Here is a 14,062-nt window from a genome sequence, read left to right as displayed (position 1 = left end):
CTCTTCCCTAACCGCGGTGAGCAATTTGCAGAAAGAAGCCTGCATGGAGGGTGGCAACTCTTACAGTCTTAATTAGTCCTGACAAAAGAATAAAAGCTTATTGGTATCATCGATTTTTTTGGATTTTTTTTCCTTTTCCTTCTCAGAGGACAACGTCCATCAAACTCCAACCAAGGGAAAGACTGACAGGCAAATCAGTCCGTCGACGCGCACCCCCTACACCCACAGCTGACGCACTGAATATCTTGGTCCTCCTTGAGTTGGGCCCTCGGCACGCGGCAGACGCACGTCGAGTTGAAGTTTGTCTCCTTTGTCTGGATGCAGCGCAGGCAGCAGAGCTTCTCGTACCCTTGTTTCTTCCACTTTGCAATGAGCATGGCGTCGGCGTAGCCGTTCTTGAGCAGCCACTCGTACAGCTGCTTGCTGATGGCTTCCTTCTCGTAGTAGAGCTCGTACACGTAGCGGCTGCGCTGGTGGGCGATCTGGAAGATGGGCCACTGCGCCTGATGCTTGGGTATGTTGTCGGTCGGCGTGTTCTGTGCATCCTTCATCTTGTTGCTGAAGATCAGCAGGTCCTCCTCGATGTCACTGAAGCCGTCCGGTGGCGGCTTGCGCTTCGAGGCGGGGCGGATGGCTGGCATTTTTTCCTTCTTTTTGTTTTCTTTTTTTGGCCTTTTGAGATGTGTAATCGGGTCGGTTTTCACCCTCGATATTCCCGCAGACGAGTCTGGCCGGGATGTAGTTGTCGAAGGAAAATCAATACAGAGCCAGGTGGTTACTCTCTCGAAAGAAACGGAGGGGTGTTCAACTGCTGATGTATGGGAAGCCTTGGTTCCGGGAAAATGACTAAGCAAACTCATGAGTGGGACACAGCAGGGGCCATGATGGGGATGGCCCAAGCTTCCCGCGGCGCAAGCCAGCCCAGTTCAGCGCTGCCGTCAACTCCAATCACAAGCAACCGACCAAACGACAACGACGAATTCGGCCGTCATGGCAGTCACACCCACTCAATTCGCCGTCACCGCGCGGCAGTGTGAGTCTTGAACAGGTATCTGATTCCTCGCTTGGCTGGCGACTGATGAGCAGCAGCGGCCAATTGGTCCGACGCGAAGCGGCGAGTGCTTGCGGCATATCGAGATTGGATCCGCGCGGTATGTGGTATACAGCGGGGGCGAGCTTTCTGAAATGGGTGTAGCAACAGCCAAACTAACTATGTCTCCATCTAGGCGCCCGAGATCCAAACCATGTACTCGGTTCCGCACCCGGTATCGGCTATCCGCTCCCGCATCAGGCAAGAGTTTGAGCGTCATCGGTTCGTCAACAAGCTGCCAGTAGTGGACGTCCTTCTCCACCAGAGCAATGCCGATTACCAAGTAAGCTGTTCCGTGTACGGCAAGCCAGGATACGGAGAGCTTCCTGGCGCTGCCGATCCGCAAGCATGGCGAACAGACGGGGCTGACACTTGGTTGCGACAGGAAACCATGAACTTCTGGCGCCAGACGAACCACATCATGGCATTTTTCAAGGAGGAGAACTTCAGGGGGGAGAAGAGATTGCCATCAAATTTCATTACTGGGTTCCTGGAGGTAAATGTTGCCTACCCCCCAATGCACGTGGATCCAGCGCTCACATATCATATGTAGGGTCGCAACTAGAACAAGTCATTACCAGTTCCCTTGCTTAAATGTATATCAAGGCAATCAAAAGTCGTAAAAACAGCCCAAAAGCCGCAATCCTCATCATCCACCCACGAGTGCCCGATTCATCCATATCCGCAACCAGTCCACGCCAGAAACGCCAGCCTGTCTTTTTTTAACTCGAGGAAATAAAGTTATGGTGATGAGTTCGCCGCGAAGCGTTCGCGAGCCTCGATGAACTTGTCTGTTACGACGTCACAGAGATCCTGCAGGTCCCGCAGCCCCTTTTCCAGGGCCTCAATTGCCGTCGTGCCCTCTATGCCCTGTTAGCATGTGTATGCTACCAGCCTCTAAGGGCAATTATGAACTTACCGAATGTCTGAATTCTGACATTCATCTTTGCCTCGGAGGGATGTGGGATTGCGTATGCGCAGAACTCGACGTCGGGGCTGAGGCCCCGTTAGTACAATTACCAGTGGAAGAGAAACCCGGAACTTACTTCCTGTTGATGACATATCGCAGGGCGTTTCCAAGAGTGTGACTCTCATTGAGAAACTCAAACGAGGCAGCAGTCGGTGTTGAGCCAGGGAGCTGTGGCCTTATCAATAGGGTCCCTTGTATCTCGTGTTGCATTCAGAAAACTCGGCATACCAGCTTGACTCTCTGGACCTCCTCCTCCTCTTCCTCCTCCTCAAACTCATCGTCCTCAGCTTCTTCTACTTGATCATTTCCGTCTTGGTCAACCGACATCTCATCGTCCTTGCTCTCGGGCTGATGAGAGGTCGGCGCTTCTTCCATGACAACGTCCGACCCTGCGTCAGAGGGCTCATCTTTTCTCGCCTTGGACCTAGTAGGCATTTTCGATATATGGATATCCGCCACAGTGATGAGATATTGGCTAGGTGAGTGAGGTGGGAGATTCCGCCTTTCATGGAAATGAGTTCGAAGTCCCGGATTTCGGAAAATTTTATTGGCGTTGGAATTTTTAGCGGCCATCTCAGCCCTCACCAGAGTACTAGTCATACCCCCCGCCACCCCGTCCACACCCGAACCCCTTGAACTGACCTTTCCCTTCCTACGAATTTCGATGCACCAGAGGAGCCGCCAATTCTAACAAGCATACTACAGGTATATTTCTTCTAATAGCTGACGAGCTTGTTCTAGTGCGCATCCGATTCCGGTCTAGAACCCCAGATTGTCAAGAGGGCCTATGTAATATGTAATACTCAACCTAGCAGCGACATACTGTAGTACATACGTACGCCGCTGTCCGTTTGACAGCGGCTAGGACAGCCAACGGCAGCACGAACCGAGGCAACGGTTTCGCACGCCCATGCCTCCCATTGGCACGTTCCCGAGGGATGAGCAGCGCCTAGTCTACAGAAGGTTGCATCCACACAAAGATCAATGACATGTGCATCAGTGATAATCCAGAGCACTTGATAAGGATGGGTGGTCTCAAGATGTGAACATGATTATGTTCGCAAGCAAGGTCAGTTCCGGGCCGACAGGGACTTGTATCGCTCTAAGTCGGGCAGCAATTCCCCACGCGCAAAGATCAAAAACTCGTAATTCCCCTAAGATACGCCTGTTGTGCTCGACCTGGATGTGAAAGGGACAAGATTATCATATGCATCTCATTCAAGACCAGACGGTGACGATGCAATCGCGCTGCCCAACTTTTCAGCCCCTCATCGACCGCCTTCCATTGCTTGGCTCACTACCCTCTGCCGGCTGTCTCAGGATGGCCAACCGCCCGCCTCGTAAGACGCCTCTGATTGGCCAGCCCCCTGCTGCAGCCTCAACACGGACATGCAACCCTCCACCATCGAAAGTCGTTTGGAGCCGGGAAAAGGAAAAAAAAAAATAGCAAATAGATCTGAACATTGACTGGATACCAATCGTTGTGGGATTGCTGCCCGTGCTCATGTAACTCTGTCATGTACGGACGGGGGATTACGGGGTCCGTGAAAGGATACAATGGAAACCGGAAACAGAACAACACGGATCCAACCCACTCGTCCTTGCATGTCGCAGCAGCAAAAAGTCTCCAGCACTCCCAGATCGACAACCCGACCATGCGACGGGGACTGTTACCCCTTAGTTATTTGTACAACCGCCGACCACCGTCAAACACCGAATCTTTCGACGGCGCTGTTCAGTGTCGTCGATATGACACTGCCCAAAGCGTTGGGCCCTAGACCGTCAAGGTGAGACTCGGCGCGTGAAGTTTCCGGGAAACAAAACAAAAGGTATCCGAAACATTCCGGTCATTGCACCGCATACTGTCATAGAGTGTGGCGGTCCCAGTGTTGCGCTGGCGAGACGGGACATTTACAACCGTCTCCGGAGCGGGAGGGAGATTGCATGTATTATATCGAGCATCCCCAAGCCCTTGAACCGTGTCTCGGCTGGATTGCAGCGGCTCCAGGTTTATGACGGGCGCTGGCAGGTATCAGTGCGATGCGCAGTCAAGAAGCTACAGGCAGCTAATTGCCTCGGGCCATCTCAAAATCGGCATAATACGCAGTAAGTCAGAAATGTTTGCTCGCTGGAGCGGCGTTGGGCCCACCTTAGTGTACCGTTGACAAGATGCCAGAGCGGGATGGTTGACCCGCCCTGGGTGCGCCTCCCTGGCGGCACAAACTACGTTTCAGGCGGCGCTCTTGCGGCTGCCGGGGACTCTGCAGGAGCATGGGCTCGCCGGGGTTCGAGAAACGGCGGCGCTCAAGCTTCTGCCAATGGCAGGGGCCACCTTGCTCAATCCAAAACATCCGCAAAAGGTCGATGGCCTCCTTGAATTCCTTGCACGCTCCTCCTGGGACATGGAGTAAAATATGGAGGGGTTTTGGCCGGTCCCATCGAGCCACCAGCGCCGCAGGGCGCAGCAAAACAGCTGGTCAATTGGCGGTCGCCAGCCATATCAGCCCAACCCCGGGTGGGGGATGCTGCTGCGGTAGGCGTGCCTTACCGTGGGCAGAAGCGACGGCCAAGCCCGACCCCTCGCTAGCAGGCCTCCACTCGATGCTCCACGACGCCAAATCTCAAACACTAGAACCAAAGTGAACCACTGACCCAAGTCGTCCAGCTTGCTCTTACACCTGACGCCTTGTGACTGGTCGCCCGAGACCTCACACACGACTTGCGTCAGCCGGGTGTACTTTGCGTTGTCCCTTTCATAAACGACGTCGTCGCGGGGGTGCTTTGGGGGGAGGGGGGTGTGGTTGCTGTCCATATACGTGCAGTCCATGTAAAAGTGCCTCCGTAAAAAAGATCCCGCCGCCGTCTCACAGACAGCTCACCCCCCTACTAACCCCTCATCCTTTTTTCATCCCATCCCCTTTCCGCAACCCGTTTCCTCTTATCTCCAGCCCGCCGCTTGCTCGAGTCTCTCGTTCTACTCCTCTCTCCTCCTTCCCTCCTGCAGTGCGCCCTAAGTGATTGTCTGCTTCGTAGCTGCTCCCATCGCAATCCCGACGCTAGAACCCAATCGCGCCGCCCCGGTGGTTCACCTCCACGGTAATCCGAGTGACACGCACTTTTGCGGGCTCGCCTTGACACGAACAGGTGTCACCGGCACAGATATCGCTTACTGACGGGGCGCACTCTAAAGTGATTGATATCACTATCGAGGCGGAAAAGCGGTTCAAGAAAGAGTCGGGACAGGCCATTGTTGGGACGACTTTTTCACCTTAAAAGTTTTCCAGTCGACGACATCTCCCGGATTCAGCGAACGCAGCAAGCGCCGCCGGCCGCAGTGCCACAAAAAGGAAGGTGCAGCGTCGCGACGGAACCCACAGCAGCCTTTGGACACGCTCGCTGCGCCCTCGCACTGTTACAGTGTTGCACGCCAGTCTCTCGTTGGAAGCGCCCAGACGACCATCAGCTCGAACTATTGTTCCGGGCCTGGCAAATAATCTGACAATTTGATCGTCTCACACGCAGATCGGTCTCGGTTTTCGAGGGCCTTTTCCGCCTCTCCACGAGCTCGACTTGCCGTCTCGACTTCACCAGCGTCCCTGGACGAAAAAGAGAAGCCGGGCTTTTGAGGCTTTCCGTCTCGTTGTGTTGAACAACCCCTTATTCCCGCCGCACCTCGCTTCGTCCATCCGCACGCACGCACAACACGCATCCCAGGTCTCAGGATCCTGGCACGCCTGCCCCCCCCATTTTTCGGGACTGGTCTGACCGATTCTCATTCGGTCTTTTTTTTTTTTTTTTTTTTTTATTCAAACGTCTCTCCCAGCGCAAACCTCTTCGGACCCGCACACCGATCATGACCACCGCAGTCGCGATGGCCCCTTCTCCGGCTCCCCACGATAGGCCATCTTTTGGCCTTGAAATCCCGCCTCCCACCACAACGTCGCCGACAGCCCAAAGGACAGCAGCGCTACCCCCGCCTGCTCCCGCCGCACCGGCAGCATCGAATGCGCCCGCGCCACCACCACGTTCCGGCAGCGGCAGCCCGAAAGGGGCGGCCGCGAGTACCAACTCACACAAATCATCGCCACCCAGCGCGTAAGCATTTTCTCCCTAGATATCAGCTCACTCCCCCGGGGAGAGGGAGCAATTGAGCTAATCCATTGCGCACAGATCAAGAAACGCCGGAGGTCCCAAAATCATTGTCAAGAAAGAGCCCGGGTCACCCGAACTGCCCACAACCCGACACAGACCAAGGAAATTGGACCTCTCCAAGAATTCAAACATTGTCTCCCCCGCCACTGCACGGCCGCTGACGGCACGAGAGGGGAGACTGGATATCCAAGAGGTGGGGCTGGCGTGTCTGTCGCCTGGCTTCATTACGCAGGATCCGGTGATGAACGCCAACGTGCAGCGCAGCATGACGGTCAGGGACCACCAGCGACAAATCATCGAGGCGAGGTTACAACAACAGTCGGCGAAGGGCGACGGTCCGGATAAGGATAAAGATGGAAGCCACTTTTCGGCCAAGACACCGGGCCTAGCCCGCAAGCGCGGCGCTCCGCCAGGTCTCAGTATCGTTGCGCCGTCGCACGAGCAGTTTGCCAACGAAAGGGTGATACAATCCGCGCCGCTCGGCCAGACGTTTACGGGCATGCACCCGCACCCACTTACACGGCACATTACCAATCAGCCCTCGAAGCTCTCGAGTACATCGCACATCCACCACGTGCCCGCCACGCAGACAAACAATCGCCTGCCCCCTATCGCCGACGTCTTTGGCCAGAATCTCTCAGGCCACCCCGAGTCTAGCGGCCACGGGCTTTTTTCAGGCCAGAGCCGCGGCGCACCCCTCGCCTCCCCGCACCACCCGCCACCGCCGCAGCAGCACCCGCCCCACCAGGCGCCGCCTGCGCAGCAGCAGCAGGCCCTGACGCCGGGCAGGCCCAGAGAGTACAAGTCGGCTGAGGAGGCGCAAGTGGAGCTCGCGGGCGGACGACCGGAGCTCCTACCAAAGTTAGTACGCTACGGCGGGCACCAACCCCCCACGCCTCCGTCGCCCCCGCATCACCATCATCATCATCACCATCACCATCCTCACGCTTCTGCTGCTGCTGCTGCTGCTGCTACTACCACTGCTACTACTACCACTACCCGGGACCACCACCCGCAACATCTTAATCATAATAATAACCACGGGCCGCTCGCTGACACCAATTCGGCTACTAGCCGAAGCGCGAGCAGCAACAATCATAGCAACCACAACCACCAAGTCAATCATCACCACAGCCAGCCGCCATCGTCGGCGACGACGACAAAGCGAAGAAGGGCCGAGTATGAAGAGGGCGGGAGCCCCCCCCTAGGGAACGGCCGGCCGGCGGGCATGAGGAGGATGATGTTCGGTGGGGACTCGAGGGAAAGTCCGGAAGCGGCGGCGCAAGAGGCTCATAAGAGGGAGGCGTTTATCAGGCTTTGTGGGGAAATGTGGGATTTATTGCGCTCATGATTCACTCCCCGTGGTCTCGTCTTTTTCGTTTGTTTTCCCCTTTAACTGGTGTCGGATTGGGACCCTCTAGTTTTGGGTATGGATGGATGGGGTTGACCTTTTTGGATATATTTCACTTATTGATGGGATGTCTTGACGGTAGTAGGTAAGTGGGGGTGGGGGTTGCTCTGCAAATATTTGTTCCCTTTCCTTTTTCTTTTTGTCTTTGCTCCTTTTTTTATGAAGGGTGGGGTGCGGTGGGGCGTACAGTGAATGCAGTACTTATTGGAAGGAAGGGGGGTTTCTTTCAGGAGGGAGGACATGTTTCTTACACGCGCGTGTATCTGTCATAAATATTCATTCATTTTCCCTCCTTATCTCTTTCTTCTCTCTCTCTCTCTCTCTCTCTCTCTCACACACACACACACACACAAACACACGCGCGTGCGCTCGCTCTCTCTCTCGTTTAGGTTCGTTTTCATGTTTTTCCCCCCTTAGGGGCATACGGCAGTATATCTCCGTCTAGCTATATGCCGGCGGTGCGGCTTGATCCTTGAGCCGGTTTACCCTGTATCCCCCACGTTGTTTGGGACGTCAGGGAAGTAGTATTGCTGATATGGTTTGAGGAAGACCAAGGAGCCAGATGACAATCAAAGCGAGATGGAAACAGGGGGTGGAGATGTGAAGGGTATCCGTCTGAGCTCCCGTCCCTGACCGCCCGCTGCCCCGTCGCCCGCTGCTGGGTAGTCAGAAGGTGTGGTATCCGGCAGGGAATTCGAGGTGGTTGGGTCATACGGGACTGAGGGCGAGCCGTTGGAGATAACGGTTTTTGTCTGCTTCTTGCCCTTTGTCATCTCGGGGCCGCGAACGTTGGATGCCAAACGTTCGTCTGTCGGGGATGTAGCAAGGGACGGGCACTCGTGGATGAATAAAAGATGTGCTTTTAAAAAGGGGGTTTGTTGATCCCAAGAGTTGGACCAGGCGACGGGTCTTGTTCTTAGGTGGACTGTTTTAGTACATACTTAGCTAACTATTACATAACGTGTCTATGTGTCTATGTGTCTGAGATGGCGCAGTTGTTGGGGTTGTCTTGTTGACCCATCATTCCGCTTCCTTGGGCAAAGTATCGAGTTCCGGTGCTGGGAGTATTATTCCTGTATTCAGATGACCGATGGTTCACATCTCTTTCCCAAAAGAGAAATCGAGCCTTCGTTGATACTCAGATCCTCGTCACTGATACCCAGCGTTCGTAGCCGCAGATGGCAGGATGCAACATCACCTAGGGATGCATGTCTCTGGCTTCTAACTGGCTGTTGTCTACTGCGGCCCTTGTTAGCGGCAGGCGTTAAACAGATGCCGAGAAATGACAATAACGTGATGCACACTTCTCCTACTAGGAAGGCCGTATAGTATTGTTATTCGTCCTGCACCGTCTTGTCTTGAAAGGGTATGTCGGTCCTTCAAGGTCGTATAGTATTTTGATTCCTCCTGCACCGATTTACCCTAAAATGGTGTGCCAGTCCTCCAAGGCCGTAGAGGACGAAGGCATCATTTAGGATTCGGTGACTAACCTTCAGCTAGCTGATCAGCGTTTGAAGGAATCAAAGAGGGCCAAGCTGCCGTGCTAGCCGACTGATTCTCACGGTTTACGTAGCAGGATTCCGCCTAGCCACAAGATTAGCAGTACATACAGGTTCCTTGTTGCCAAATGAGATGGACTGGTTTTCGAGAAGTCGGGAAACGACGAATCATGAGAAACGCCTATTGAGTCCCTAGCCCTCCTTCAGGTTTGCTATCTCTCGGTCAAGGGAGGTCCACTGGGACTCGAGAAAGGTATAAGTAGCACCTCGACCCTCCTGCTTCTATCCTCGCTGTCGCTATCGACATCAGTCACACGCTCATCACAGGCTCTCGACCCAATTCTTCTCACGGACCACGCAAATCAAACGCCATGCAGCTGTCCAACATCCTCGCCGTCTTCTCCCTCGCCGCGGCCTCGGCCCACGCAGCCCTCCAGCTCACGCCCAACCACGAGACGGGCGTTGCTCTCAAGGAGGCTTGCTCAGCGCTGAACGAGCGTACCGCCAACGCGGACCTCGAGAAGCGGGACTGCAAGTGGCGCGGATGTGACGACTGCTACGAGCGGTTCGGCTACTGCGTGCAGTGCAACAACGGGGTCGCTATCTCGTGCATTACCTGGTCTGTGTCTTTCCCCCCCTTAGTTCTTTGTTCTTGGCAACCAGGTGTAAGAATACTAGAAGAAGAAAAAATAAAACTGACAGCGTCACTTCTAGCATGGCTTACTGCGAAGACACTTGCTGCTAAGCCTACCCCTGAGGTAGCAACACCTTGGTAATGGATCTAGTTCTCCGCTCATGGTGTTGTTCAGTTGTTCGGATGACGATACTTTGCCCGGAACGTTACCCAGGAGGTCTACCGAGAGACACTATCAAAATCGGTGCTTATATGGCTGGGAGTTTATAAGGCACTGGATCTTATTGGTGGATATAGAATGCCTATCTTTTGCTGTACCTAAAACGACTTCCTCCAGCTCGAATTCTCATGGCAGCTGTCTTCAATAACTGAGAGCTATTCCAGCGTGCAACACGTGGTTTCTGCGTTTATTTACCCATGCCGTGACAGTCTTTACCAGAGCATTAGGGGGAGCGGGGGGGAGACCCTGCGTTACCAAGCCAACATAGTTGTATTGTAGCCCCTTACCGTTAGGCCCTCACTAGCCGCGCAACCACATGGTTGACATTGGAATTACACACTCTCCCTCGTCACGTCTGATGTGGTAAGTTCATGCTCACAGTCCCTTCTTTCCATACACGCGTCTTCGCTGTCTTTCAAGCCCTCCCCAAACCGATCGACATCCGGAGGAGCATCAGCAGTTATATCATTCCCACCCCTCCTTACAAGTCTTTATTCATCCTTTCCCAACTAGAGCAAGGCACGACAGCCACCATGCCCTTCATCAAGGGAATACCGCCCATCTCAAAGGCGCCGCCGGCGGGCTAGATGCGAGCAATTAAACGATGACACAGAAAGCTACCCCTCCAAAATTCCAACCTAGTATCATAAGACGCCAATCCAACAATTGGACAGGTACCACCGGTGTCAAAAGCACTTGCTCTCTAGATATCGCAAGCGTTGAGTCCCGCCACATCATTCGCTCTCCCTTCCTGCTCCTCTTTCCCTCCCCAATTCCAAGCCATTACTCCAGTTATCAACGCTTCGGTCAGGGAGGGGTTTGTCCAGTGCCAAAATGGCGGAGAAAAGCTGGAACAAAACAAGAAAAGATGAAGAAGTGGAAAAGAGGGCAATCAAGAGGCGCGTAACGCGCCAAAGAAAAGAAGAATACGGAGGGTATGTACGGTATACATCGCACAACACAACAGGAGCGGCGTTGCTGAGAGAAAATCCCATAGAGAGAAAACAGCAAGTCGGGTTATGCAAGGAGCAAAGACAGCGATCACTTAATGTCTCCTCACAGCAAGCCGAAATAGGACAAAAAGCCGCCCACGCAAACAATCCATCAGCCAGCCGATCTTCATCCCTTGCCCATGCAAAACCCGTTAAGAATAATCGTCAGTCAACCAGCCCCAGTCTAATACGTATGAATTTACCACGGCCACGGCCACAGCCGCCAGAGGCGCCATCCATAGAGAATTGGAACGAGAATGACTTTAATATATGAAGAATGAATACTTTATATTCGTAGCGTAGAAGTAGCCCAACCCGCACGGAGAAGAAGGGGAGAAAAGAGGGAAAAAGAAGCAGATTGCCAGCCGCCCCCATCCCCCTTTGCAGTAAAAAAAAAAAAAAAAAAAAATTGCCACAAGCAACGTAGAGGCAAGAGCAGAAAAATACAGAGAGCCGCCGCCGCCACCCCTAAATGAAAAAGCGCAAAACAGTACAGAAGGGAAAAAAAGAAAAAAGAGAAAAGGGGAAAAAAAAAAAAAAAAAAAAAAAAAAAAAAAAAAAAAAAAAAAAAAACTCCAAACTCCAATGCTGGCCGAATCGAAGGCGTTCCGTTCGTGATACGTGATGAGCCGTCGTCGTCTTGTCTTGCCGCGGTTGTATAATGTAATGTGGGATATCGTGAGGCAATCGTCATGGGAGCGAGGGAAAGAAATCTGTGAAGTTTGAGAGGCGCCAGGCCAACGTTAAAGCAGCCGCTCGTGTGCCGGAGAGGGAGGAGGCTGCCATCGCGGTCAACAAAGATAGGTAGTAAGAGGTCTAACATGATTCACAACATGTCCGCCAGACAGTGAATAGTGCGCGCTTGGGATATACGCGCACCAGCCATCCACCTGACGGAGCATGTGTTAGAGGCCCTCTTCGCCGGCCTTGCAAAGTTTTATCTCTCGGCCCCACTCGGACCTGAGGACTTGTGAGGCGGTAATTCTCCGCGAGGGGTTGGGGTCTAGTATAGAGTAGATTACGTTTCTGCAGCGGGCCTGGACATTGACAGTTAACGTCGGTTGCTCGGCTTTTGCCGGGAATTTTCAGTGCTTACCCTGTGCAGCGCTTCTATCGGGGCGTAGCCCTCTTCGTCTCTCCGCCCTTCGAGATATCGCGTGTAGAACTCATCCTCTTCCTTCCGAGCGACACGCCATAGGTGGCGGCCCGTCCTCATAGCCATGTAGATGACGCCGCACGCCCAGACATCGACGGCGCGGGCATCGAACTCCTTGGCCGTGTACTCTTCCGGTGCGATGTAGGGCGCTGATCCGCACAGTCCCGACACCATGTGGGCGTCATTTTCCCAAGCCATGCGGAAGCACTCGCCGTTGCCAAAGTCGGTGATTTTCAGCCCGCCATGCGTCGTCAGCAGCAGGTTCTCGGGCTTCAGATCACGATGGGCGACGCCCATCTCGTGCATGTATTCGACACCGCGCATCATCTGCTTGAAGAAGCAGTCGGCCTCTTGCACCTCGAGCTTGCCGGCCGAGAGCACAAGCGTGTACAGGTCGCCTCCTGCACAAAACTCCATCACCTCGCAGTAATCCCCCTTGGAGTCCTTAAGCAGATCCAGGGTGTGGATGACGTTGGGGTGTCGCAGCGACGAGGAGATGCAGAATTCGGCTGTCAGCCGCTTGCTGTACTTCTTCTCCGTCTCGTCCGGGCGGCGGCGGAATTCCTTGACGGCAAACAGCTTCTCACCCACGCCGTTCTCCATCTTCTTGTGCGAGATCCTCACAATGCCGAACGCGCCCCGACCCACAACCTCCTGACACTTGCCGTACTTCTCCGCTAGGGTTGCCGACTGGCTCGGGCTGACCTTCTTGTCTGCCGTGACATCCTTTTCGCTCCTCAGGTTGTCAACCCAGTTGGACACCAGTGAGAGGTCGTTGTCGGGCGCCTGCTCGGGTTTCCTGCCAAGGAACCCTTTGATCATGTCGGTCAGCTTTTCCTGCCGACGACTCGATCTCAGGTGGTGCTCGTGGCCGCCCTGCGCCTCGGGGACAAGCACGAAGCGCTGAAGGTGGGTATCCTTTCCATTGGCCATCTTGGTGGGCGGTGGTGACGCTGCGCCTTGGCTTGCGTCTTGGGGTTTCTTGGCCTGGGCCGCCGTGTTTGCTTCGGTAGACACGGTGCGCGAGGATGCGTCTCTAGTCGAAAACATGCGCGTCAACCGGTCCTTCATGGAGCTCTTGTCGACAGGTTTTGTCGGCTCGGGGCCAGTGGGCTGGCCGTTCTGGCTAGGCAGTTTCGGCGACTTGGAGGGGGCCTCGACCGACCGGATTGAGGGCGGCTGCGACGACCGCTGGGAAGCGGTCGTGTCAGACTCCCCAGAGGTCGGCATGGTGGGTCGTGGAGAACTGAATACGGAGATGGGGCTTGGCAACTATCAAAGTGCAAGGGGGAGTGTTGCTGGAAATCACAGCGGACTGGGGGTGTTGGTGGTAGTGGTGGTAGTGGTGTTGCAGGGTCGCTGAGCGAGAGATGCAAGCGAGTCGTGGGTTTTACACTGCGCTTATGCAAGCGACAGCGGACGTGGAGGCGAAGACGCCTTGGGTGGGTGGGCAAAGCCCGAACTTCGCTTGAGCCGATCGCAAAACGGCAGAGAGCTTTGTTGGAGAGTCTGTTAGTTCTCTCTGCAAAAGAGAAGAGAGGGGAAAAAAAAGGGAGGGAAAAGAGGGAAGCGGAAGGGAGAATAAATAAAAAAAAAAAAAAAAAAAAAAAAAAAAAAAAAAAAAAAAAAAAAAGGCAAAATTGTCTGTAAAAGGGCACTGACTCTCTTTAGGACCGAGAAAACCCAAGAAGTCGATAGCGAGCCAAGTGGGGTGTGCTCTTGGAAGGTGGAGTTTTCGAGGTGGGTGTTATTCTGTTTTCTCTTACCCGGTTCGTCGTTTGCTCTCGTGAGGAGGCGAGCAGGAAGAAGATTTGCTTAGGTTTTGCTGCTAGTACTGGCAGCTAAGTGCAGATGACTGCGTGGTCAGGCGGATGTTCGACATGGTGGAAAAGTATGTAGTAAAGCTGAGTAGTCTTTGGCCAGTGCTTTCAGTGGTAC

General features: G+C 54.1%; 6 protein-coding genes across 6 annotated transcripts; 3 read left to right on the top strand and 3 right to left on the bottom strand.

Moving 5' to 3' along the window:
* Positions 1–194: 194 nt before the first annotated feature.
* Positions 195–641, bottom strand: BUD31 (Component of the SF3b subcomplex of the U2 snRNP; the record flags this gene model as incomplete). The annotated part of the gene is made up of 1 exon (XM_071065806.1): positions 195–641. The coding sequence occupies one exon, from the start codon at positions 639–641 to the stop codon at positions 195–197; it is 447 nt and encodes a 148-aa protein (XP_070921907.1).
* A 349-nt stretch (positions 642–990) lies between these two features.
* Positions 991–1,643, top strand: MFIFM68171_10386 (NADH-ubiquinone oxidoreductase 14.8 kDa subunit; the record flags this gene model as incomplete). The annotated part of the gene is made up of 4 exons (XM_071065805.1): positions 991–1,033; positions 1,090–1,151; positions 1,227–1,373; positions 1,476–1,643. 4 exons carry the CDS (start codon positions 991–993, stop codon positions 1,641–1,643), a joined length of 420 nt encoding a protein of 139 aa, XP_070921906.1.
* Positions 1,644–1,831: 188 nt separating this feature from the next.
* RPC19 (RNA polymerase subunit AC19) lies at positions 1,832–2,495 on the bottom strand (the record flags this gene model as incomplete). The annotated part of the gene is made up of 4 exons (XM_071065804.1): positions 1,832–1,953; positions 2,010–2,086; positions 2,137–2,228; positions 2,289–2,495. The coding sequence occupies 4 exons, from the start codon at positions 2,493–2,495 to the stop codon at positions 1,832–1,834; spliced, it is 498 nt and encodes a 165-aa protein (XP_070921905.1).
* Positions 2,496–5,913: 3,418 nt separating this feature from the next.
* On the top strand, positions 5,914–7,563 carry MFIFM68171_10384 (Pathogenicity factor; the record flags this gene model as incomplete). Its single annotated transcript, XM_071065803.1, has 2 exons — positions 5,914–6,155; positions 6,231–7,563. 2 exons carry the CDS (start codon positions 5,914–5,916, stop codon positions 7,561–7,563), a joined length of 1,575 nt encoding a protein of 524 aa, XP_070921904.1.
* A 1,930-nt stretch (positions 7,564–9,493) lies between these two features.
* Positions 9,494–9,867, top strand: MFIFM68171_10383 (uncharacterized protein; the record flags this gene model as incomplete). The annotated part of the gene is made up of 2 exons (XM_071065802.1): positions 9,494–9,741; positions 9,837–9,867. The coding sequence occupies 2 exons, from the start codon at positions 9,494–9,496 to the stop codon at positions 9,865–9,867; spliced, it is 279 nt and encodes a 92-aa protein (XP_070921903.1).
* A 2,006-nt stretch (positions 9,868–11,873) lies between these two features.
* On the bottom strand, positions 11,874–13,354 carry SAT4 (serine/threonine-protein kinase HAL4/sat4; the record flags this gene model as incomplete). The annotated part of the gene is made up of 2 exons (XM_071065801.1): positions 11,874–12,005; positions 12,065–13,354. The coding sequence occupies 2 exons, from the start codon at positions 13,352–13,354 to the stop codon at positions 11,874–11,876; spliced, it is 1,422 nt and encodes a 473-aa protein (XP_070921902.1).
* Between the last annotated feature and the right edge of the window lie 708 nt (positions 13,355–14,062).

This window comes from Madurella fahalii (assembly GCF_045866475.1).
Source record: "Madurella fahalii IFM 68171 DNA, scaffold_6, whole genome shotgun sequence".
Taxonomy (NCBI): domain Eukaryota; kingdom Fungi; phylum Ascomycota; class Sordariomycetes; order Sordariales; genus Madurella; species Madurella fahalii.
The sequence above is the reverse complement of the archived record's forward strand: the minus strand, read 5'-3'. Positions and strand labels throughout refer to the sequence as shown.